This window comes from Hylobates moloch, unplaced genomic scaffold (genome assembly GCF_009828535.3).
Source record: "Hylobates moloch isolate HMO894 unplaced genomic scaffold, HMol_V3 SCAFFOLD_9, whole genome shotgun sequence".
Taxonomy (NCBI): Eukaryota; Metazoa; Chordata; class Mammalia; order Primates; family Hylobatidae; genus Hylobates; species Hylobates moloch.
Genome location: NW_026652284.1, coordinates 92,771,166 through 92,798,774, shown reverse-complemented (window position 1 = coordinate 92,798,774; position 27,609 = coordinate 92,771,166). Strand labels below are relative to the sequence as shown.

Genomic DNA, 27,609 nt, shown 5'->3' with positions numbered 1-27,609 from the left:
GGAGAATTAAAATGTAAATGATTTCCGCTAAGCGATGGACACCTGGCATTATGTTGCACTATACAGATGAAAGTTTCTCAGCAGTTCACAGAGGCATAATATGAATGAGAATTAAGTTGTTACACAGCATAGAGTAATTAAAGGTATAGCAAACCTCAAAAGCCTACGCTGGAGCAGCTGTTACCTGATCCACATTGCCAAAGGCGATTTAATTTTAGTAAAACAAAATTTTATGCCTCATTAGATACATGTTGCTATTTTTTGTTTTTTTTTTTTGTCATTTTGTTCTTGTATTTGTAAACTGGTTTTGGTATTATAATTTTACGCAGCTAAAAGCATAAGGACATATCTATTTTTTGAACATGTTTAAGTAACATTAAAATAAAGTAATTTAAATCAATATTGGAAGTTTGATTTTTTTTCTTTAAAAGGAATTTAGGGGAAATTTTATTGTATAATACTGGCTGTTAGTATCACACCATTAGTTTTTATTATTATTTCACACAATGTTGATATTTTACTGCTTCTCCTTGATCGTTTTTATTTCATTAGGCTTTTGTTTCCTTTGTCTTATTTTCATTAATGTTTAAGCGTTTAAAAGGTAAAGCAATTCATTATTCACCTTGTTGTCTTTCTCTGACTGTTCCCATAAAACATTATTTTTAAAATCTTATTTCTAGAAAATAACAACTTGCTTTTTGTTCCTTTTCAGTTAAATATTTGAAAATGTAAATATTTTTGCCCTATGGTTTGGTAATATGAAGTAATTTATTAGATAAGATAGAAAACTTAGTTTATTGAATTTCTGAAACATATTTAAGAATTTGAAGGACTTATTGTTTTCTTTTGTAATATTGCCACAAGCTTTTTATATTTAAATACATTAAAATTAAGTTCAAACTAAATTTGTTGAGAAATTCTCACATTTTCCTAAATGTTTAGACAGTTCCTCAAATTTTGCAAAATTAGTCCTGAAGGTTTAGCAGTACCATTTTATCTATTATAAGAATGCCTTAATCTAGTCTAATTTTCTATACTGAGAAAGGTGATGTAATTTCCAAAGATGCCCAATTTGTTACAATTATTGTTTAACTGTTATTACCTGGGGGGTTTAACTATTATATCAGTTTTCAAAGATAATATAATATTTGATTCCCTTTTTATTATTGAAATTCTTGTGTCAGCAGAATACTGAGTATTAGGAGAAAAAAGAAGCATCAAATTAATTATAAAGGTAAAAACGTTTTAAAAGATGAAGTTAGAATTATTCAAAACTCTTTCATTTTAAAGAGCTAAATTATAAATTTAAATGTATTAAATTTATCAGAAATCACAAATGTAAAATACATTCTTAAATTCATGCTTTCACCCTTTCCTATGCTATCCTTTAATCCAGGGGGAAAATTATTACAACTATTGTATATTTTCATTTGTACACAAGCGTCCTCTCCATGGGCTGTAGTCTCTTCCACCCATATGTTATTTGAGGAGGGAATTAATCATTTACAACATAAAGCCATTCTGTATAGTATTTTTCTCCTAGGCTTTAGGTAAAATAAAATGCATTACTCTTCCATACATGATATTGCTTGAAAATGATACTGCTATCTATTAAACTGTACTTCAATATTCTGTTTTACCTGCAGCTGAATGCGGTGCATCTGCAACAAATAATGAAGGAATTTTGCTGTCTCCAAATTATCCACTCAACTATGAAAACAACCATGAATGCATTTATAGTATTCAGGTTCAAGCAGGAAAGGGGATCAATATTTCAGCCAGAACATTTCATTTAGCACAAGGAGATGTTCTTAAGGTAGGTACTTGTATACAAGTACTCAGACATACTTGTATATTGATCATTTTTAGTCATTAAATATGCATCAATAGATAAATATATACACCTATATATATGTGTTTGTATATAGTATTAACCGTAAGTTGATTCTACCATTCACACATTCAAATTATACATTAATTCTCATTTTCTATTATTGTTTCCATTGAAATAGTATGTTTTGTTTCCAATTTTTATTCATAATAAAAGGTAAATTTTTGTTTTATGATACACAAATTTTAATGTATTAATAATACCAAAATAAGAAAACTTTAATGTCAAATATTTTGTCTGATAAATATTATATATAAAACATCATCAAATGACCATCATGCAATGTGATAGTCATTTCTTTAAGAAATATGATAGTGATTTGTTTCTATTTGTATTCTATTGTCTATAATGTAACTTATTTATTTTTGTTAATATGTGAAGAATCTTTTGCATTTATGACTATGGATACATTTTATGAATATATAAACCTAACAAGTCAATGTCTATCAATTAAGAAAAAATATACTTTGTTGATAATGACTATCGGTGTAAACATTATTTATTTAAACATTTTGAAATAATCAAATGTCTGCTTTTCTAAAAAGATAACATTTTGGCTAATAAATATTTTCATAGTTGCGGATTTATATTTTCAATATAAATATTTTGGTAAATATAGTTTATATTTATCATTAGAGTAAAAGTAAACACTTCCAAAAATCACATTTAAATATTTTTAAAATAGTTATATAGCTTTTTTTCTAATTGTTAAGATTTTCTTAAGCCAGGTAAAAAATTCATTATACTTCTGTTTTCACAAATCTTGAAAAACAAATTATGTTATTCCAAATTGGCTGCAGCAGGAGAATTCCTTTTTAATGATTGATTTTAATGTTATTGGTTAGTTTCTTTTTTAAAAAATATTATTTCATGGTAATTGATGGCTCTCTAACACAATAACATGATATGCTTGTAAGATTTGTATAGGCTTTGGGGAAAATTTCTCACAATGTATCTAGAGGTATACAATTTCAACATTAATTTAGGATCAGTATATGCATTCTTATTTTCTGCATTTTTCTCCAACTGCAACAAAATTCACTATGTAAAACTCTCCCACCTCTAGTTCATTGTTTGGGTGTTTCTGTTAAAGTAAGTTATGTTTGTTCAATTGGAGTCAACATTGAGATTAATAGGATGCTTGTATATAGAACTGAGGCAGTGCTTTTTATTTTCAAGCAACTTATGGGGGGAAAATGTATCAATGCATAGATAAGATCTGTAAGCTAGTCTAGCTACTACTCTGTATTGCAGAAGCAACAATAATAAACATGCGTTGGTGAGCTAAAATTCAGGAAATGCTTCTTCACATCTTCACTCATGTCTATTATTGTTCTCCCCAAAATATTTCTTTGTGATGCTTAAAATTCATTCATTTCTTTCCTATGCTGATATTATTTGGATAATTTATTTGGGATAAAAAATGATTCTTTTTAATAATAACATAAAACTTTCTAACCAAGGTCTTACTTATTTGGAGTAAAGCCACATGCATTTCTGATATGTGCTACCTTGAGAAGGGTGGAGCTTCAGTCATAAGTGACAACACAAGAGGATGTAATAGGGAACAACAAAAGAAGGCAGGAAAAAAAAAAGACTCAATGTAAGGCCCTTTAAATGATTTCTTCAATCCAGTCTATTGTTGTTGGACATTTGGGTTGGTTCCAAGTCTTTGCTATTGTGAATAGTGCTGCAATAAACATACGTGTGCATGTGTCTTTATAGCAGCATGATTTATACTCCTTTGGGTATATACCCAGTAATGGGATGGCTGGGTCAAATGGTATTTCTAGTTCTAGATCCCTGAGGAATCGCCACACTGACTTCCACAATGGTTGAACTAGTTTACAGTCCCACAACAATAGACTGGATTAAGAAAATGTGGCACATATACACCATGGAATACTATGCAGCCATAAAAAATGATGAGTTCGTGTCCTTTGTAGGGACATGGATGAAACTGGAAAACATCATTCTCAGTAAACTATCGCAAGGACAAAAAACCAAACACCGCATGTTCTCACTCATAGGTGGGAATTGAACAATGAGAACTCATGGACACAGGAAGGGGAACATCACATTCCGGGTACTGTTGTGGGGTGGGGGGTGGGGGGGGCGGGGACAGCATTAGGAGATATACCTAATGCTAAATGACGAGCTAATGGGTGCAGGAAATCAGCATGGCACAGGGATACATATGTAACAAACCTGCACATTGTGCACATGTACCCTAAAACCTAAAGTATAAAAAAAAAAAAAATGATTTCTTCAAATACAGATTTCTCTTATATGTTTAAAAAGTTAAAAAATTTATGTCCCCAAGAACTTTTAAGAATTCTGTAATTTTCCAAGAATATACTTTCCCCAAAGTTGAAAATATGATATACTAAATATTATAATAGAAACACACCAATTCAATTATCCTTCTACTCATAGGCTTGCCTGAGATTTATTTTGAATTATTACTTTAAAACAATTTCAGCAAGCCACTCTATAGAGACAATTTAGGGTGAACTTTTAGATTCCTTATTTGTTTTCTTCATGGTCTCTCTGCCAGAATAAGAGGTAAGATGCTTAATATTACCTCATTCTTCCCATTAATCCAATGGGCAACTATTAGCTGAAAGATACCCTTTGACATGGAAACATTTAGTTATATACAAGCAGAAAAATGAACCCTCAAAAAGACATATGATTAATTCTCAAAAATTGTGGAGCCCAAAGTCATCTTAGGGTGGAAAGTTATTTGCCTAAATGAAAACTAATCCATGAAAGTTAATCCCCATCTCCAGTACTTTACAATATCGAACATAGTGGAGTCAGTTATACTCCTATATTTAAACTAGCATATAATAAGGAATAAAAACAAATAGCCCATTATAAAACCTGCTGCCCCTTGACTGAGAGAATTTAAAATCATTGCTTTTTCTTTTATATGGTAGCATTGATTACATTTTTTGTAATGACACTCTCTTGTAATCCTTATATGAGAATCAAGTTTAGGAGGAGAGATTTTTTCTGGTTTCGTTTACCATTCATAACTATATTGGATTCTGACCAAAACAAAAATAACAATAACAACAATAATATACGAGTGTATCTACATCTATTTCCATGCAAACGTTCATGTACAACTTTTGTCTCTGAGAGTTCAGTGTCCAGGATGGCACTCACTTGCTCACTCATCTGCTGTCTTTTTTCTTCTCTCCTCCTTTCTTTCTATAAACAACTTTAGTTATTTAAAACCATACCAGTAGAGTTTACACCAGTGAGTTCCAAGTATAAGCCATCATATGACTCCTCTAGATTTTTTTTTTTTAAGTTTTGATTACTGGCACCCCTCACAGCTTTTCTGATTCAGTTCATCTACATGTGGGAATTTGGATTTTTATAAAGCTCTCCAGATTATCTGATGACTATCAATGTGGTAATTATGATTATATCCTTCTTCGGCTCTAGTGTTAAAATGAAGACAGTTTATACATCAAAATATTTTATTGTAGTGCTTCCAAGGTAGCAGACTGTTACTCTAAATAATAAAAATTGATCTCAATATCACTAAATAATTTTGAGTCATTAACTTGATACCAGATTGAAACTTTTTTTTGTAAAACTTTTTTGTTCGTTTGTGTCATTTGTCAAAGGTGGATAAATAATTTTAATAGCATCTGAGAAAATCCTATTTAGGCAAACAGAACATTTTCTAGCCACGAAAAGGCAATAATAATAATACTAATAATAAATGAAATAAAAATTCCTGTGGTGATTCTTACTTAAAGTTGAAAGGAAATTTCACTGCATCCATTCTGAATTGAACAAAACTGGTACAAAATGATCATTTAGGAATATATCTTTTCTTTTCAATTTGCTTACTTAATGTGTATTTTAACCTGTTCACTATGAACAACCTTGGCTAATTATGTGTTTTTATAATGGTGATAGAACAAATACATACCCATCTATCCATTAATGTATAGGAAACTCAAACTTTAGATGCCTTCTGCTATTAATGTTTATATACAGGAATAGTAATTGGGTTAAGTGACAATTTTCTTGCATGCTACTTACTTATATTTGGAAAGTTTTAATGACACACCACAGGTAGGTTTGGATTTCACTTGACACTGCAGCTTTAAGGAATATAAAAAGATATATGAACTATATTTTGTTTATAAAAAATCCTTTAATGTTCACATTAAAAAAAATATTTGAAACATATATGCCTTAAAGTACATTGACAGAACAGCACAACCAGTGCCAAATCTGCTCTGACCTCTGATAAAATCCAGTTTCTATCTACATGATCTCTCACTATTTCCACTTGAATGACTAATGGGAATTTCAAAGTTCACCAGTCCAAAACACACATCTTCTCTCTCCTCATTTTTCTCTATTTCAGTAGATAGAAACTAGTTACTCAAGGACGAAGTAGAGTTCATTCTTGCTTCCTTGTTTCTTTCACACTTTGTATATTGTTCCTCAGCAAATTCTATGGTTCATTTCTTCAAAGTTCCGGAACCAATAATTTCTCACCTTTGTAAATTACCTTGGTCTAAATTATTATCTCTTACTTGGATAACTGACATTGTTTCTAACTGATCACTCTATTTCCACCATCTTAGATCATGTGAGCTGTTATAACAGAATAACATAGACTAGGTGGTTTATAAACGACATAAATTTATTTTTTGAAGTTCTGAAGGCTGGTAAGTTCAAGACTAAGGCACTAACAGATTGTGTCTGCTGATGGCCACCTTCCTCAAAGAGTCATTTTTATATTGTGAACTCCATGGTGAAAGGGATGAATAAGCTTTTTGGGGTATCTTTTACAAGGGCACTTATTCCATTTATGAACTCTGCCCTCATGACCAGTTAGCCTCCCAAAGGCCCCACCTCCTAATACCATCACCTTGAGGGTTAGGATTTTAACATACGAATTTAGGGGGGACACAAATATTGAGACCATATCATACTCCATAGGCTGTTTCCAAATCAACAACAAAAGTGACCATCTTTCATGTTATGCTTTGGCTCTAAACCTTTTTTTGTTTCTCATCTCATTATAAGTAAAATCTAAAGCCCTAACCATGGCTTAGATGGCCCTATGATTTGGCGTAATTTTACTGTGCCCGACATTTTCTCCTGCCACTCTTCCTCTCGCTCACTCCACTCCAGGCATAATGGCCTCCCTGCAGTTTCTCAAATATACCAAACATGCTATATTAGGCCTCCCCGATTTTTTTTTTTACATTACTATAAAGAAATACCCAAAGCTGTGTAATTTATAAGGAAAATAGGTTAAATTGGCTCACAGTTCTGCAGGCTCTACAAACATGGCACCAGCATCAGCTGGACTTCTGATGAGAGCCTCAGGAAGCTCGCAATCGTGGCAGAAGGTGAAGGGAGAAACTGGTGTATTACATGGTGAGAAAGGGAGCAAGAGAGCAAAGGGACAACAGGTTCCACACTTTTAAACCAGCAGATCTCATGTGAACTGAGAGAGAACTCACTTATTATCAATGGGATGGTGCTAAACCATTCACAAAAGTTCTGCCCCCATGTTGCCATCACATTCCACCAGGCCCCAATTCCAACAGTGGAATCACATTTTAACATGAGATTTGGAAGGCATAAGCATTCAAACAATATCACATGCTGTAACACCAAGCCCTTTGCTCAGGCTATTTCTTCTGCTTGCACATTCTTCCTCAGCATAACCACATGGCTGTGTCCCTCATTTCCTTCAGGTCTCTACTCAAATGTCATATGATCAGAGTCTTCAATGGACCCTCCTATAAACTGGTAAACTCACCTCCATCATCTCTTTCCATATTATTAATCTGATTTATTCTTCTTCATAGCACTGATCTACAACCTGAACTAGTATGCATTCATAGTTAATTCCTTTAATTTTTGTCTTCTCCAATAGAACACATGCTATAAGACAGAGGGATCTATTTAACTCCACTTTAACTCCAGCATCTAGGAACAATGCTTGTCATATAGTAAATGTTCAATAAATATTTTTTTCTTCTAGAAAGGATAAATTTTACTATATAATTTCTGCTACTTTCTATGTAAAGCAAGAGAAACATATTTCCTTTCTAATTAAGTTCAATTGTTATTGTTTCTAATCTAAGAAAAATGAATATATTTTTACACAACATAGTTACTTCTAAATATTTCCCCCATTGCCATGCTATTTTGTCCAAATATATCTTATAAAATTCAGGGTTATATTTGGTGATATATTATTAGATAAACATGCCCACTCAATCAACATTGCACAAATTTATTCTAACCTTTGAAAACATATTATGCTTCGTATTATTTTCTACACACCATTAAGAATGGGCTTTAGGGTCAGGTAAACCTAGGTTCAAATCTCAAACCTGTCACTTAATAGTCACATAATTATTGAAAAAATTACTGAAGATTTCTAAATCTCACCTTCCTCACCTGAAACATTTTGATAATAATAAAAACTTAACATTCAGGATTGCTGTAATGACTAAATTAGATAATGTTTTTAAATTAAATGATGTTTTTAAAGCACTCAGCACAGTGCCTGCCCCTGCAAGTGTTCAGTGAATATTCATGTAGTAGGAATACATTTCAGAGTCTGGATCAAAATTTGCAAGAAATGTAGCAAAAGATTTTTGTATAAGTGACCTAATTTTTATTTTCAACAACCTTTTTTGCTGGGCAGCGGGAAAATTAATCTAGGTCAATTCAGGATAAAATCAGTCAATTCTGTATTTGCCAATTCAACGTCTGCACATATTTTGGCATCAAGACTTCAAGTTGTCAAAAATGAAAAGTGCATTTTGTCCTAGGGCATTATCTGTTTGTGGCAGCAGCTGCTGAGCTCTCTCATTTGCTACTTGGTCTGAAGTCAGCAGTACAATTGGGCATCCACTGCTGGATTCTAGTTATCCCAACTGCAAAACCTCTTTGCATCTACCAGCTCTCTGTAGTATATTCTGCTCTGCTCATAAGAAGAATTTTTCAATTGCTCTGTATATGACACTGAGTTACACCAGAATTCCATGTGGCTGGATCAGGCTAAATTGCCTGACCAACCCCACATACCTGTTTTTTTTTCTTTTGGGTAAACTTTATTGTGGTAAAAGCACTTACCATGAGATATACTCTCTCAACAGATTTTTAAGTGTAGGATACATTGTTGTTGAATATAGGTACAATGTTATATGTCAGATTTCTGAATTTCTAGATCTTATTCATCTTGCTTATCTGATCCTACCTCTTTTCTGCAAGCATGTTTGCCACCTTTCTGGGCTCCAGATAGAAAGCCAGGTACATGTTCCCTCTACTGTCTAATTATTGGTATTCTATTATTCCTCCCCTAAAATGGTAAGATGCAAGGTCCTGTCTAAGAAACCCAAATCAGAACTTAACTAATTTGTTCTCTACTTAACTCATCTAGGGAATGTTTCTCTAGTTTGCTTGGGGTCTGATTATTTTATTTTTTTCAAAGTGGCATAGGATATGGCAGAAATACTGAACTTCTTTCCTCACCCTCACTTGTAAATATGTAATCTAATTAATTCTTTCAATTAACATTAATAAGAGGGATTTATTATATGTAGGCTCTATGCAATTAGCATCAAATAGCTCCCATTGTCAGCCTAGTAGAATGAAAATTGAATACCAATGAGAAATACTATTTTCTGTTTTCATTGTTGCTGTGTTTATTGTTATTTTCAAATAGAAACTAAGGACAATGTTCAGAATAAAGGAATGTAGCAGGGCATTCCTTTATTCTTTGGAAAAAAATGTATTCTATTCCAAAATTCAAGACAATCTTTTTACCATGGTTAGCATTGTGTAGTGTAAAGACTTATTTCTTATGCAAAATGTAGACTCTGGATGATTTTGGAGAAAAGCCAGTAAAGTAACTCAAAATTGCTTTTGAAACTGGGAGAGAAAAGGTTAGGAGGAATGATGTCACATTTATGAAAAATTAGATACTCAAAGGACTTGAATAATAACATTCTTGTAGAGATATGATAAGGTTATTAACCTGTTGTTTTCTAAAGTGTATTATTTTTAAGTTTCTTTCCTATGTGTGAGTCTTTGGGAGTAGCACTTGTGAGAGCCTATTGTTAAATTTTCAGTAATTTTGAGAGCTGATTGTTGAACATAACCAGTATCAAAAATTAAGTTATATTACAATTAGATCGTAATTAAACTACAATTAAATTAACTTAAATTATATTAAAAATATGAGCAATAAATACAATTTTTTAATTTTCTAATTATTGTACTACTATTTTCTGTGCTTTTGAGGTTATTTTTGTATATTGTATCCCCATGGTAGAAATACCACGCCACACTGTGGTCTCTGACCAACTCTACATTCAGTGACATCACATTCACATTAAATGATAACTTGATGTCGGCCAGTGGGAGTATTTACACTGTAGAAATTGGCCAATGCTACAAAACATGGCTTAACTTGTTGTTTGCTTATTACATAGATTTAAGTGGAAATGGGTTGTTTCTGTGGCCATTACATTATGAGTAGCACTATATACTGAAGAAATATTTTTTTCAGTATTTGAAAATTATTATTCAATTAACCAAATTAGTTGCTCACATCATTTACAAACTAATGAAGTTCTGACATAATCCTGTTTTTGATTTTTCAGTTTCCTTTTATTTGTTAACATTAAAAACAATCAAGCAATATTTATTTAGGAAATACTCTTGTTTGTCAGTTGCAATCATAAATTGCATATGCAAAAGTCTGGCAAAAACAATAAAATCATTCTGTAAAAATCAATTAGTTATATGAAATGTACAGTCATGAATATTGTATATTTTATTACTATTGGTACATTGCTTGACACCTCCCTAAAATCAGGGATTGGAAAACAACAATGTGTGAGCCAAATTGGGCCTGACACTTGTTTCTGTAAGTAAAATTTTATTGGGAGAAGCCCATGTCCATTCATTTGCATATTGTCTATGGCCGCTCCTGTGCCACAATGTCAGGATTGAGTAGTTGTGACAGAAATGGTATGCCTCCCAAAGCCTAAAATGTTATTATCTAACCTTTCTTAGAAAAAGTTTGTCAATATCTCTTTATTACGATAAATGTTATTTTAAAAACCTTATGTACAAGTATACACATTTACCAGTTTTTTTTTGTTGTTGTTTGTTTGAGAGTTGGTTGTTAAACATTTTCCAGCACACCAGATCTTATAAGTCCAGCACACATGTCTGCCAATTCTGCTTGCTGTTCATTAGAATTCTGTATTAACTCTCCCCTCAAAAGCACTCTCAAAGTGCCAATTTGTATAGATTGCTATGTTAGGCCTCATAAAACCCTTCATCCTCTTCCATTAAGGATCAGGAAAATAAAATGATTTGTAATAAGCTGCAGAACTTTAATGTAGAGTTGGAAGTTCAACTCTATTATGTAACAAAAAACCGAATGCCCCTGGAAAGCTGGTCCTTCGTTGTGCCCCTTCTCCTTCACTAAAACATACTAGCTCATATGATTGAGAATACATTATGTAGCTATTTTAGAAACCTAAATAATTGAATGCAAACAAAAGTTCTCTACTCTATTTTATACTATCTTTGGAGAGAATATTGAAAGTTTTAGAATGGAGCCTTTTTTGATTGACCATTATAAAAATTGTTCTTTATTTTATATGCAAACTTGACATCTAATCCACCTTTTTAGAAAATGTATTTAATTTCCAAATCAACCTATAAAACAAATGACCAAAAGTAAAAATGCTAGGATCCAAGAGGAGGAATAATTTGGAGATTTATATGATTATACATATGTTCATGTGTAATTTCTGTCTTCACATTTTACTTTTATATTTACTTTCTGCTCTTGGATTGAAGTTAACACCTTACTTGCTAATTCATTAGATAAATGAGTTAGAATATGCCTTCTATTTATATATTTATCACATCATTCACAACAGCAAGAGTTTTGAGTGTTGATAAGTAGTTCGTTATAATACAGTTCAACCTACTGGATTTAGGAGAGTCTGTACACCATAGCTAATTTCAGGCCCAGATTTATTATAAAAAGGTTTGGCAATGTTAAGTTTTAGTTTGTTCTGGTGTAAATAATCAGACAATTGCAACCTCTTAACAAATTAGAGTCTCATCAAAGAATTTCACTGACATTATAAAAGCCATCAATACCTTTCATGATATTAATCCTTAAGTCAACTTAATAATAATAGTATACATTAAACAGAAAGAAAAGGGAGATTACGCTTAAATAAACAAAAACACACTTAAAGGTCTTGATTTTAATTAGAATAGAAATATGAGCAGTAAGAGTCTCAAATAAAAGTCCTATGGCTCTAGTCAGACCCAATGTAATCACTCTGTACTGTATATTTACTTTTGAACAAACGACATATTTTATTTGTTTTGTTTTCTTATTAGTATGCTTGTATTCATGACTACTTTAAAAGTAATTTATCTTTGGTTACATTGCTTTGTCCCTTTGTTGCCTTTATGTTTTCATATATTTGAATACGCTTGAAGGATTTTATTTATGATTTAAATAGCATTGACTTGATCATTACTATAAAACTCTTCTCTTTTTAAAGGTTGCCTAATTAACACTTGCCTTTCATGTTGATTAAGCAATTTTATGTATGCTTCCAAAATTTCATAGTTGAATGATCCTGTTTCATTTTATTTTGATGATTATAGTGGAGCTTCAACAGTATTTGTTTTCTACCTTTTGACTCAACAATGTTAAATAAATTGTAGTTAGCAGATTTTGGTGCTGAATTATATTCACCCAGCTGAACTTAAAATAATTTTTCTTTCCTGAAGGTACTAGCTCTTTTATCATGCCCTTTCTTTAAATGATTATTTTTTTAAAAATATGTCTTATAAAAAGCTTCTTTTCTTTTTTTTTTTAAATATATATATGCTGCCTGGTGCAGTGGCTCATGCCTGTAATCCCAGCACTTTGGGAGGCCAAGGTGTGGAGACAGTTTTAGTCCAGGAGTTCAAGGCCAGCCTGGGCAGCATGGCAAAACCCCATCTCTATAAAAAATACAAAAATTAGCCAGGCTTGGTGGGGCGTGCCTGTAGTGCAAGCTACTTGGGAGGCTGAGGTGGGAGGGTCACCTGAACTGGGGGAAGTTGAGGCTGCAGTGAACCATAATCACACTACTGCACTTCAGCATGGGCGACAGAGACCCAGTAAAAAAAAAAAAAAAGGAAAAAAATGTATGCTGTATGCTTCTAATCTAATATACAGTCAATTTTTGTGTTAATTTGTTTTTGATCTTCAGGTTAAGAATGATGTCTTACTATGTTATTTTTTAAATTTTAGTTATAGCACCTAACACAGACTTAGAACTAAATAACTAAATGTTGACTTATTTTGTTAGTTTTTACATTGTTATATATAGGAAAAATTTATATGTATAAAGTAATAGTTTCTACTATCATTAATTTTGGCTTTTCATTACTCCTGAAGATTTTTTAAAAATTAGGAAAGACTTTTTAAAGGAACTAAAAACAAATTTCAACAACCAATTTTTATTTCCCCAGTTACATTAATTACTTGTTCCATTTATATTCTCCCTTTCTTTAGCTATTTTTGGCAAACTGAAAGTTCTTACAATGTATCCACACATAACTAGAGAAGTAGTTTTATCCAAGAAACAATTGCTTATATTTTATTTATATTTATATTTTTCATAGCAATTATATGTTGGTGAGAAGTTAAGGGGAACACAAGGAAAATATTATTTGGGGATACCTTGATAATGTTGCCACAAATAAGATCCACTGGATCTAGTGGTTAAGTGATTTGATTGTGAATGTGTAGCTCTAAACACAGAATTTATATACTATGTAATATGGAATCATAAAATAAATGCATTCAAAAACATACTTCTGAGAATATTGAACATTTCAAACTCACAGACATACAAGTTATTTTTTGCCACAAGCAAGGTTTTCTTACCTCTGAATTATCTCCAATGACTACTATTCTTAAGAAATGAAAAGTTGAATGTTATGTAATCAAACAAAAATCATGCATGCCTGAGCTACCAACCTCAACATTTGGTTTGGTTTTCTTGAAGACAGATAAATTCTTGCTGATAACTAAAACAGAAACTTATTTGCATGATAAATTAGATTTCTCCAGGGTTTCAAGATACTCCCTTATAATATTAGGAAATTTGCATATGCAGCCCTCTATTATCCAAATACTCTCAAGAGTGAATGTACATTTTTTAAAAACTTGACAGAGTTCATAAAAAGAGAGAGACCAAGTAATGTTTGCTGTTAGGAATTCAATGACCATGTCACCTTGAACTTAAGACTCTCGATTCCTCACTTTCTCTTATTTCTACCTTCTCTCTCTGCTATCAAGAACAAGTAAACAAACTGTAGAAGCCTAGAGGGTACACATGAGTCTATACATTCCATCAACTGCAAATGGAGCGTGCAAGAAAGGCCTTGTCAGTGGAGACTTAGAATTTCTGTGTAGGAAATGTTTAGGGTAATGTGGTTAGAAGAGAACATTTAGGGGCCCTGGAAAAAAAATTGGCATAACCTTAACATTAAATTCTAATAAAGATACTTTGAAAGAAAGGTTAATTATTCACAAGTTTTTATTTATAAATCATATTAAAACATTCTAAATAAATCATCAGATTAAAAACAATCTAGTATAAGAAAAAAATATATTATTCAGATTAATATAATAATAAGAAAACATTCCATTGTTTACCACCTGAAAAATCATCTCTTAGGTGACATCAATATGATTATGGAGGAACATTTATGCTATGGCAAGATCCCTAGATGTAGAATCTAACAACATAATTTTTACTCTAACACCAGGCCATGAGTAAGTAAGACAATCTGAACTAAGAGACCAGTAACTTCAAGCAGTATTCTCCACTTTTTCTTGTTATTATTGTTCACCTAAGGAGCCCATGAAACTTCATGAAACAAGATAGTATGGAATAAAGTCTGTCAGGGAGAGTTGATCTTTGGGGAACCACAAATTGTTGTAACACCTAAAATATTATTGCTCCCAAGAACCAATTTTTACACCCTTGGGGGTCAAAATGATTATGTTGAGAATGCATGCCTTACAGGAAAAGGAATGGTAATACGCATTGTTGGTAAACCCTGGATTTAATTACTACGCACTTTTTAGGAAACTATCTAGAAATATATAAACATGTCCCATATTTCATATCCCATATTTTTAGATATTCCATATTTCTAGAACTTTTTTACTGAAGTACAAGTACCAAAAAACATGAGGTTACACATAAAAGAGTGTTTATATAAGCATTACTAGTAGTGGCAAAAACTTGAGTTCATTAATACGGGAATGGTAGAGCAAGTTATGATGGAGTCACCATACATCTCTCAAACAGAAGAATCTGTATTACTGACCTGAAGAGATGTCTATAATGATAAGAGAAAAACAAATTAGAGTGCAATAAGCAGTTATACTTTCAGAAAAATGAGAATGATGTGTGAGAAGTTATCAGTTTCATTTTTGTATATTTTTGCTCTATTAAATTAGTTTCTAAAAGCATTTAGACCTCCTTTAACTTAATATTTTAAAAATGTCAAATATGAGACAAGTTAAAGAACGTGGAAAAGTTACAATTGCACCAGACACAAATATATTTTATATTAGTCATGTTGTTGGAAAAGTAAATGTTTGATCTCCTTGAGAAAGTTGCAGAGAAACAGCCAACTAACCAAGTAGCCAACTTTAGAAACCAGTCTTTAGGTAGGTATTCTTAATTTTAAATTGTCTCCCAGAAAAAGCATTTTTAAAATAATAAGAACAGAAGCTATATCACCTGATTCAAGTATTACTTAATGTACACTAAGCTTGGAATTTTAAAATTATACATATGAATTCTAACTTCCTTAACCTTGTGTTCATAGAAACCAATATATTTAGTTGCCCTTAGGTAATGTGCTGATCTGATTTAGAAAAAGTACACTTTTCTCTCTTTCATAGATATAAATATATGCCCTGAATTATTATTGACACATTCACATTTTAATTATAAATATATTTTGCAGATTTATGATGGAAAAGATAAAACGACTCATCTACTAGGTGCTTTTACTGGTGCATCTATGCGCGGACTGACACTTAGTAGTACTTCAAATCAGCTCTGGCTAGAATTTAATTCCGATTCTGAAGGGACAGATGAAGGCTTTCAACTTGTGTATACAAGTAAGTATTTTAGAAGAGTAAAATGGTCAAACACTGGGGTACTGCATGTATATTAAATAATTACATTGCTCAAATTGAAATGATATCCAACATTTGATTATTAATTTACAGCTCCTTTCTACATATATAATTTTATTTGACCCTAACAACAGCCCAGTAAGTTACAAGTATTTTAGCTATTGCCATTTTACAGTTGGAACAACTCAGTTTGTTTTACAGAGGTTAAGTAATTTTTGACTTCGGGTTTATTTACTTAGGTATTTTTAAGTAGCAGGATTCTCCTCATTCAGTATTTAAGAAATACATATCCAATGTTTGAACTCCCATCTTGAACTGCAAAGATGCAATGATTATTATTGGTCAGTTATAAATGATAACTAAAAGGCTTCAGGTCATTTCACACCAAAGAGTAACTAAAGCTTTTAGTTTGTTCTGCTTTTGTGTTGACTTGTTTTATAACACATACTTTCTCTCAGATCTATTATCTCATTATATTAAAGTCAGCTATTTTGACTATTTAAATAAGTTGAAGTTCAAACACTAAGAACCAGGGGTAGGTGGGTTACATCAATTGTTATATGAATTAAATGGATGTGTTTTACTAGTACCATAATATAAGAAACAGACTGATTACACCAATGAAAAATAAATTCTATTCAAATAATATATTTCTTGATTTTCTACTCTGTTCAGGATTCTTTGCTAATAAAGTGCAAGTAAAACAGGTGTTACTTCCTATGTATTTAATAAATTTACAATCTATCAGATCAAATTGATTCTTGGAAGGTCAGAGTACTCATTAATGTTGCATAGTAAAATAAGTAGTAATACTCAGAAATCTTTATTGCTAGAATGCTTGACAAAATCTACTGACTCCTATAAATTTTCAAAAGAAGTCCGATGAATGGAAATTATTATAGAAACTAAGAAGTTAAAAAGGTTACAGTATCAAAGATAATCATATGGGATCTTAAAGGGAATTTGAATCAAATTATAATTTGTGTAAAGAGTCTATCTTAATGGTATAAGAAATAGTAGACAAGAGAATACAATGACTCATTGTATGAAAACATTTTTGTCCATAATACTGAGAGATTATCTATTTATTTCAGTACTTTTCTTTCTACCTGTTAAAATTGTTACATCACTAACATTAACTAAACATAAATTAACAAAATGAACGCTGAATACATATTTTTAAATTCTCAGAACTGTGTATACAGTGTGATTTCTTATGAGTCTTCCTAATGAAAAATAATAGTCCAGACAAATTGTGTTTACAAGTATTGTTATGTGATGGACTAAAAGTAATGATATTGAGTACTATTGCTCAAATATAATTGGTGTGACCTGCTCACATGAGAAAACATTTTTTTTTTTTTAATCTGCTGTCCTCTTTCTCTTTCTCTGTTTTCTAACAGGGCCACTGATGATTTTAAAGTAATATTGAAATGAATGACACAATGTTTACATAATGGTTTTTGTTCTGCATCATTTTGCATTTCTTGTATTTTCTTTTTTTTTTTTTTTTTTTGAAGACAGTTTCACTCTTGTTGCCCAGGCTGGAGTGCAATGGAGTGATCTCTGCTCACTGCAACCTCTCCTTCCCAGGTTCAAGTAATTCTCCTGCTTCAGCCTCCCTAGTAGCTGGGATTACAGGCACCCGCCACCATGCCTGGCTAATTTTTGTATTTTTAGTAGAGATGGTGTTTCACCATGTTGGCCAGTCTGGTGTCGAACCCCCAACCTCAGGTGATCCTCCTGCCTAGGCCTCACAAAGTGCTGGGATTACAGGAGTTAGCCACCATGCCCGGCCTGCATTTCTGCTTGTCTCAAATATTTATGGGTTTCAAAGAGGAAACCTGGATTTTTTTGTTTTGATACATAGTATCTATGTAGCTTGAGATTATTGATGCAAAATAGTGGCCATTGTAGGGCGTACCTATATTTGAAATTATATGGGGTGCTCAGGTGTCTGGAATGAGTAAGATCATTGATTTTATTGTCATTAGTGTGAACTGTAGAATTTTAAAAAATAGATATTTTAATTAGAAAATATTTGAAATCACATTTCTTTTCTTAATTAACAATTAATTGGCTGGGCTCGGTGGCTCAAGCCTGTAATCCCAGCACTTTGGGAGGCCGAGGCAGGCAGATCACCTGAGGTCGAGAGTTCGAGACCAGCCTGACCAACATGGAGAAATCCAATCTCTACTAAAAATATAAAATTAGCCGGGTGTGGTGGCACATGCCTGTAATCCCAACTACTAGGGAGGGTGAGGCAGGAGAATCACTTGAACCTGGGAGGGAGAGGTTGCAGTGAGCCGAGATCACACCATTGCACTCCAGCCTGGGCAACGAGAGCAAAACTCCGTCTCAAAATAAATAAAATAAAATAAAATAAAATAAAAATTAATAATTGTCCATTAAAGGAAATGTTTGTTTATGAAGATTGGAAACTATAGAAGTGGGAAGAGAGTATAAAGCTGTCATTCGTAAAAAGGGAAAACATACATTTATAAATATTTTTTAGTCTTAGAAATAAAACTAAAAATTTCAGTATCATATATGTAACCAAAATGTTTATAGCTTACTTCCAAGGTATCTTTGGGTATCAGTAGACAATTTTGTGAACCAACAGCTGGGTTCTGAGCTGTATTCTCTCAGAAAGGGCTTTAGAAATAGTGATGCATCTGTTTTTAAGTGTATTTGTTCCTAAGTATTACTTCTTATTTTTATAGTGGCAATTCTTCTGCATATCTTCAACTATCTAAATAGTTAACCACAGATTTCCTATATTTAAAAGAAGTTGGTTTCCATCCTCCAAGTATATACTATTTGTTTTCCAACCATACACTTGTGCCCAGGCTACTTTCTATTTTGTGCATGTCCTACTGACTTTGGATAACAATTGACCTTCAAGATCCATCTCAAATATTTATTCATGAATGTTTATCCTAATTCTCTCAGCTGGAATTAACAGATATTTCAATGTTTCTTTTATGGTAGTTTATATATGCAACTAATATAACAGTTATCACATTGCATTGTGGTTATACTTGTTTGCAAACATATGTGCATCGTTCTTCAACAGGCTATTTTCCTTCATAGCATCTTTAGTCCATTTAGTTCAATTGCATCTTTTTACATATTCTTGATGAATTAAGATGTCATCCGAATATGAATTTTATAAAATGCTTTCATGATAGTAAAACGGTTCTACTAAGCCACATATTTTAAATATTCACAAAATTCTTGGAAGCAGTAATTATTCAATTCCTGAACATGATAGAATGTGCATCAGTGGTTCAAACAGGGAAAATGGGAAAGACCAGGATTTCGTGTTTAAATCCTCATATCCAGTTATTCCTAAGGCCAACTCTAACCCTGTCCATTCTGTGGTATATTTCCCTTACAATGATTCCAGTTTCGTTTCTGAAACATCTAACTGAAAGAATCATAGGTATTGCAGAGGAGGTCACAGTACTCACATTGAGAGAATCAGAACAGGAGCGAGAACGTTTGTCTAGGGAGGATCAGGTAAGACTTCATAAAGGAGGCCATATTAAAGGTCGGGTTGGTGGTTCACAGAAAAAAAATGGTGGGAAGCATTACAGGCAAAGAGAAAAGAATGAAGAAAGACACAGAGATTAGGAAGAACATTCAAGGAAAATAATCTAATTCAGATTAATCCCACATATCTTGATGCTTCTCACAATTTCTAGTGGGAGAACAAGCAGGCATTTTTTGGCCATCCTATCAAATGATACCTGCCCTATTTAATGATAGTCACCCTCTATTCCATTATCTATTTTATTGAGTTAGCAACACTTGCCATTGTTTGATTAATTTCAGTTTTGGGTACATAAAATTGCATTTGGCTGAGATAAAATGAAAAAAGTATGTTAGAACAGACCTTTAAAGTGCATTTTATTTCAATTATCTTATTGGTCCATTCATTATATAATTGCTAAGTATAGCAAATGACCTGGTAGACACAGTGACTTAAATGTTGCTTTTGGCTTTAAGTAATGGAAAACCTTACCATGGCCTAAACAATCAGGGTTTATTTTGTTCGTATAAGAAGTGAAGAGTGAGAAAGTAGGTAGATCTTAATTCAACTACTTAACAAGATCAACAAGGATTTTGCTCCTGTCTTTCTGCTGTGGCATGCCTAGAGGGTTCACTTTTTATTTTCATGTTTGTGGTGACATGGTCACAAGTTGGCTACTGTAACTATGGGCATGTTTAAGGCATGAAGAAAGGAAAAAATGGGTAGTGCCAACCACATATACTCCTTTTATCAGAAATACAAAATCTTTTGTGGGAATCCCTGTAAGATACTCTCTTATGTCTCTATCCTAAACTGGGCCATATGGTTCTGCCTTAATTTTCCAGCAAAGCAGCCTGGAATATTCAGTATGCGGAAGACTAAATAATTGGTTTAACTTTAGACCATCATGATTCACTGCTGGATATAGTTAGATTATAGCTGGGAACAAAATCAGAGTTGTTAGCAAGGAAGAAGGGAGATATTGAGAAGACAACTTACAGTATTTACTACAATGTACAGCTGTCACCAATATTAAAAAAAAATAGGTTAAAGATACTGAACTAATACCTGCTTCTATGATTAATGGTGTCATGGAAGCCCAGAAACTCTTGGGTGTTTATAAAGGAAAAGTATTTGGCTGACTCATGATTAATCGTTTTAGCTCTACTATGGTAAGAAGACTGTGAGCTTCTCTCACCTTCTTCCACCAACAAATAAATTATATGCATACCTAGTTTGAAAATCCTATACCACACTAGACAGGGAGAAAATATCCCATTCCCTTTTCTTTTTTCTTTTCTTTTCTTCTTTTTTGTTTTTTTTCAGTGACTTGCCCTGTCGCCCAGGCTGGAACCTCTGTCTTCTAGGCTCAAGCAATTCTCCTGCCTCAGCCACTTAAGTAGCTGGGATTACAGGCATCCACCATCATGCCTGGCTAATTTTTTGTATTTTTAGTAGAGACAGGGTTTTGTCATGTTGGCCAGGCTGGTCTCAAACTCCTGACCTCCAATTATCCACCTGCCTCAGCCTCCCAAAATGCTGGGATTACAGGTGTGAACCACCATGCCAGCCCCATTCCTTTTTCTAAAGCAACTTAAATCTGTTCAGTCTTCATCTTTAGAGTTGTCAAGAAAAATCTCATTTAGTCTTTTTGGGGAAATAGTCTTCTCCCAAATAAATTTCTCAGTCAACTCTAGTTTGATCTGACAATTAAAGTGTGGACAGCTATACTGTTGAATATAAAACATGTGTGAGATACACTTAGATATTTACGACCTCTAGGGGATTTCACTGCTCTTCCATCCCTCAAACCTCCCAGAATCCAACTCCCTTGTTGAGTCAGACTAATCCTCCTCATTCTTCTCAAAACAATTACTGTCATTTATTCTTGCCTTTGAGGAATCTGAAACTCATCCCAAATAAATATCCAAATGAGACATAATGTCAGGTACTTTACGCGACACAGTTACTTGTTAATTTCCCTGTGAGGAGGAACCAATAAAGGCATACCTGTTCTTCTGAGAGAGTACAGGGAGTAGGGTGAGAGAAAATTACTACTTCCTTCTAGAGTTGGAAAACAGATCAGAAATTGAGATCACAATACAGTATCCTTCCTAAAACATCACTCTGTTCTCCATAATCCTATAACAGAATTCAGCAAAACCCAATAGGATATTCTGCCCAGATTCCTTCAACCTCTCAACACACATTTCAAGAATGATTTCTAAATCTGGCGTATTTTACTCTCTCTCTAAAGGCTAAGTTATAGAGATATCATTTCTACTTGGTCACCTGGCATATCTTCTCTTTTACTCTTCTCTTGAAATTTACTAATTTATTTATTATTGAAATTATTAGTCTGGTCATAGGCTTAAATTTTGTCTTTTCCCAGTGGAGTGTTATATATTGAGAATATAGAGAACAATTAATAAGAGAAAGTTCCTTCCCATAAGAAACTAACTTTTTAGTGGGGCAAGACATAAAAGAAAGTTATGAACAAAAGGTAAGAGAACTACATTTAGATGTAATTTAAAACAGGGCAATGGGATAGATAGTACAGATGAGAACACTTTAGCTAATTTGTTCAGACTCCATCTTAGAGGAGATGTTATCTGAGTTGATACCTCAGTGATAAGAAAGAATAACCACATACAGGCAAAGGGTTCTAAGCAGAGGGAGTAGCAAGTGCAAAGGCCTAAAAGAAGTCTGAGCTTGAGTTCTATGCCTGTAGCTAAATGAGCAAGGAGAATGAGACAAAATGAGAGATAAAGTTGGAAACTGGGAGTAGCAAATAACCGGGGTTCATCATCTCATGCCAAGAGAATCGAGGTCAAAGACACAAGAAGTGGGTTTAGGAGCAGAGGTTTAATAGCCAAAAGAAAGAGCAAAAAGAACAGCTGTCTTTCTTGTGAGAGAGAGGGGTTCCCAAATGGGACTTCCAGCCCACAGCAGAGTACACCAGATTTTATAGACAGGCTTATAAGGTGGTGTCTGATTTTCACAGGTCCCAAAGATTGGTTGAACCAGGTATGACATTTACATAACACACCAGAAGCTGGCTGCCCCTCCCTAATCTTATTTTGCAAATGGGGTCTTGGCCTGGCCTGCACCATGTTGCCTTCTCCTTACTGTGTGCATTGCTGGCAAAGAGAAGAGAAGATGGAGCCACCATTTTGAACATGCCTAGTCCCAAATAGCCTTTTTCTATTGGCACAACTGCCAGCATTCACCCATGTAAGTGTCCAGCTTGCTTGTCTATGTTTGCATCTTGATTTTATAAGCTGCTCTTTGTTAGAAAAGAAAATGATTTGGCGGCCGCTTTTCACTAAAAGGAAAAACTTACCAAGAACTCCCATACCCTCACTATCTGCCTGAATAATTTCTTACCTCCTATATCATCAGGGGCGAGGTGGAGTATAGTACGGGCTTGGATTTTATTTAAAAGGCACATAGAGACTTTGGTCATTATCATAATGTTCAATATAAGAATTACAAATAATAACAGCTAACATTTATCTACCACCTACCAGATGCAAGGTATAACCCAAAGAGGGAGATGGTATTATTATTCCCAGGGAGAAAATGAGGAAATAAAAAGCATAGCAAAGTTACCTTACTCACCCAAGGTCACATAGCTAACAGGTACAGACATGGAAATTGAACTGAGAGTCTTTGCCTCTAGAATCCATGTCTCTAACCACTATGCTATACTAGCTCTGAACTCAAGATTTGAGTTTTTCAAGTCTTATAGGTTTCAAGTTTTATACATTTATATATATTTCAAGTTTTATAGACTTGACTTATTTTTAAAACTGTCCATGTAAATGTAAAAAAAAAAAAAAAGAGAAATGATGTTAGTGCAGTTCTTCCCAAAGAAACTTTTGTCATTTTATTCTTAAGAATCTGAATTTTTTTTATTTTTGTTACATTTTATTTTATTCTTAAGAATCTGAATTTTTTTTATTTTTGTTACATTTACTATCGGGGAAAGACTTATTCCTGCTATCATACACATTGTTCTTGAAGTCTCTAAACTCTATTTGTTGAAGATTATTTAATTATAGATTCTTTTAGCCCTATTTACTTGTAGTTATCCTACTTTTATTTTGTAAAAAGGAATTGAGTATTTTTAACAGCCATCTATTACAGAGCCAAATTGCACCCTATTGATGGATTATACTATTGTCTTATCAAAAGCTGACCTGCTAAATATGCATGTTGCCCAGCCATTAGTCAGTATTCTGGGCTCAGATGTTTTCTTGTTATCTCCTCTGCACATTTAATTTACAAAAAATCCCACTAGAGAAATGTTCATTATCCCAAGAGAAAACTGTAAATATATTTGGATGTTCTCAGCCTTCCAGTTTTGTTGCTTGAAGTCATTTAATAATCTACATGGAGCATGGCCATTTCAAATTTTATATTCAAATTAAAGATGGGCATTAGCTAGTTTGTGATGCTTTTTCTTGCATACTAGCCTTGTGAATATACAATAAATTAGTCTTTAATTTAGTTACTGGTTTGTTGTTGGCAATGTAAATCATAAAAGATTATCAGATGACTTATTAACTCTACCTTTATTTTTACTATATAACTCATTTAATGCAAATGCAAGTAGAAAATAAGTAAATTACAAGGCAGCAACAAAGCCACTCCATGTGGTTCTATGTCCTATAAACCAGTTAGCAGATATATTTGACATTTCTTACATTTTTAAAATATCAAAATAAACTGGGTGATAAAGGAGGTATTGATCAATGCTGCATGATATAGTCCAAAGTATTCTAACTGAAATACTAAAGAAAAATTTCTTAATTAACTGTCATTTACACAGGCAATATTAAATTTCTTCATACTAGAATAATAAAAGTATCATTATTTTCATAGCCTTCACATCACAGAAGTTTAGTAAATTTAAACTTACATATCTAAGGACCTACTAATTTACACATTACATACAATTAATTTCTGGCAAGTTGAAGACCTAAATGTAAATATCAAAACTTTAAAATGTTTAGAAAATAAAAGTGTGGCTTAGAAAAGCTGTGTCTTTAAGGTAGAAGAAGATTTCTGAAATAAGATACACAAGCAAAAATTCATCAATAATCAGTAGCATTTCTGACCTTCTAAGCACTCCTGGAAGTGTAGAAACCAAAAATCTGGCAAGTACATTTTTCAGATTCTCTTGCCAACAAATATCTCTGCTTAGATTCTGCCAGTTAAAGGCAGACCTGTGAGAGCTGAAAGGTGAGATTGATGGAGAAGCCATTATTTTCCACCAGCAGCTACAGGCAGGAGTGTGGTGCTGGCAGGTGGTTGTATGTGGCAGCAGCTTTCCTGAACTGCTGAATTTCCTGAAAGCCAGCAGTGGTCTTCTGACTTTCACACCCTTTGCATTTCCAAAATCATCAAGGCCTCAAATTTCTTGTTTTGAATCTTAGCTACACACAGTACATAAGAGGCTTCTGTTTTCCTGACCAAGTCCCGGAAAAAAAGAAAGGAATGGAAAGGAGAGGGGAGGGGAGGGGAGGGGAGGGGAGAAGGAAGGGAATAAGGAAGGGAAGGAAGAAGGAAAGGAAGAAGGAAAGGAGGAAGGAAAGGAAAGGGCCAAAAAAACCTCCCTATAGAAAGGGACACTGTAAACAGAAGTGAAACGTTTTAAAAGGAGGTATTTATATAATGGAAAACATGCACTCTCTAGAAAAAAAAAAAAATCCTGCAAGTCAATAAGAAAAAAAAAATAAATAAAAGAAAAACATGGGCCAAAACCAATTTCACAGTAGAGGGAAGTTCAGCAGAACAAAAAAATGCTTAACTGGACAGGTATTAAGAAATGAAAAATTCTTTTTTAGTTTATAAGTGTGATGATTAGGTTTTCATACTCGTGTGAGATGTGCCTTCCTCAAACCTTGTTACAACCTCTCTGCACATTACCCATTGGACATGAAAAGAAAAAAGAAATGAAAATGGAAACCCAGATAAGATGCTATGACACCCTCACACAGTAAATAAAAATTATAAAGCTGTACGCCACCAAGTATTGATGACAATTTGCAGACATTGAAACTTATAAACTTTGGGGAATGTAAATTGGTAGTCGCCTAGAAGATTAATTTGGCAATATCTAATAAAATTCAATTTCTGGATATATTTAGATTACACCAACTATACATTTAGGCCAAATGCCCAATGCTGATTGGTTTTAACCAAGTTAATATTCAGTCAAAGATGGACATCACCAACCTAGAATGTGGTACAAATATATGATGTACAAGATACAAACTTAGCATGTTTAATATTACTTACTAGATTATGTCTAACAGATTATAATTTAGGAAAGTCTGTCAGTAACATATTTTCTAGTAAGAACTTTATATGTAGGACTGAAAGCATCCGCCATTAAAAAAAAAAAATCCTTTTATCTTAACTCCTGAAAGCAATTGGAAATGCATAGTAATAATTTCCACAAGCTGTTTTTGCTTAAATTCTTAATTTCTATAAACTAAAAACTGGAAGGGATTGTCTTCTTAAAGCATTCTTCTAAAGTTGTAGCTTTAAAGTTTGATTTTTTATAGTTTGATTAGTGGGAAATACGTGGTATATCAAATTTGTTTTTATTAGTTCTATTAATGATAAAAAAGTATAACTCTTCTTCATTTTCTTTTTTCTTTATTCCCTTTATATTCTTTATTATATCTCAATCGCAGAGGATTATCGCAGCTGTTGTTTGTTATCTTGAAGTATTTCCTGTTCATGAATTTTGAGGTGGCAAATTTGACATTCTACTTTATAGTTAAATTCCAGAGTATTTAATGGTCAATGAAGATATGTTAGTTTTATTTGCCAATAGTAAAAACTTCCAAATTGCTAAATAAAAAAAGAAATAGATTGTTAAAAAGGAAATTGGGAAAGTATGTTAGCTAAATATGTTAGAGAATTATACTTGCCATATATGTTAATAAAAGTTGATATAATGAAGTTGATATAAAAGTTGATATAAATGAAGAGGTCTTCATTTAAATATAAAGAATTTTAAAATAGGATGTTTTCTTGCAAGACTCATGGCCAAAATGGAATTTAATCACCAAATATTAAATATAGTTCCCCAAAATTATTCTGCCTAATGTTATGAATTAAGCTCACCAACAATTCTATAGAGATTAAAATTATTGCATAATAATATAATATTCATTTGTCTCCTTGCATTATATCAACTTTTATTAATATATACGGTTTTGGCAAGCATATTTCTCTAACGTATTTAGCTAACATACTTTCCCAATTTCCTTTTTAACAATCTATTTCTTTTTTTATTTAGCAATTTGGAAGTTTTTACTATTGGCACATAAAACTAACATATCTTCATTGACCATTAAATACTCTGGAATTTAACTTATAAAGTATATATTTATATTTTAACTGACTTAAAAAAATAAAGTAAGTCTTTTTAAGTTACATAAAATATATTTTATTACATTTAAAAGTGAATTTTCACATGTCACTTTTATTTTTAAATGATGTAAATTATGTGTATTACTGGTAGTGTTTTGCTAGTAAGGTATGACATTACCCTATGTGAACACATAGTTATTCATAAACAAATTGAGAGAAATTATGTTGAGGTCGAAATTTTACTATTTATCTTTTAGTAAGCCAAGACAGAAGTTAAGTAATGGATTAGGAGATTTTGGTTGAATCTTGAGGACAAAATGAACTTTACATCTTTAAATAGTGCATGCCCTATAAAAACACGTGTACATGTGCAAAAGGAGACATAGAAAGATAGCATTTTCATAGCAGTAAAAAATTGGAAACAATATAAATGCTGCAAAAACAGTTAGTTTGGGAATATGTTAACCAATGGAATACCACAGAGTAGTTAAAATGAATACAATGTGTGTGTGTGTGTGTGTGTGT

General features: G+C 32.7%; 1 protein-coding gene and 1 non-coding gene across 3 annotated transcripts in view; both read left to right on the top strand.

Annotated features, from left to right (window-relative positions):
* Positions 1-27,609, top strand: part of CSMD3 (CUB and Sushi multiple domains 3) — a 1,208,741-nt gene that overhangs the window by 840,841 nt on the left and 340,291 nt on the right. For both annotated transcript variants that reach the window (XM_032760296.2, XM_032760295.2), the window contains 2 exons: positions 1,647-1,816; positions 15,983-16,139. In XM_032760296.2, the coding sequence (XP_032616187.1) occupies positions 1,647-1,816; positions 15,983-16,139 (327 nt within the window). The remainder of the gene's footprint in view (positions 1-1,646; positions 1,817-15,982; positions 16,140-27,609) is intronic.
* Positions 25,533-25,636, top strand: LOC116814035 (small nucleolar RNA U13). Its single transcript, XR_004371137.1, has one exon. It is a non-coding gene; the product is annotated as a small nucleolar RNA U13 (small nucleolar RNA).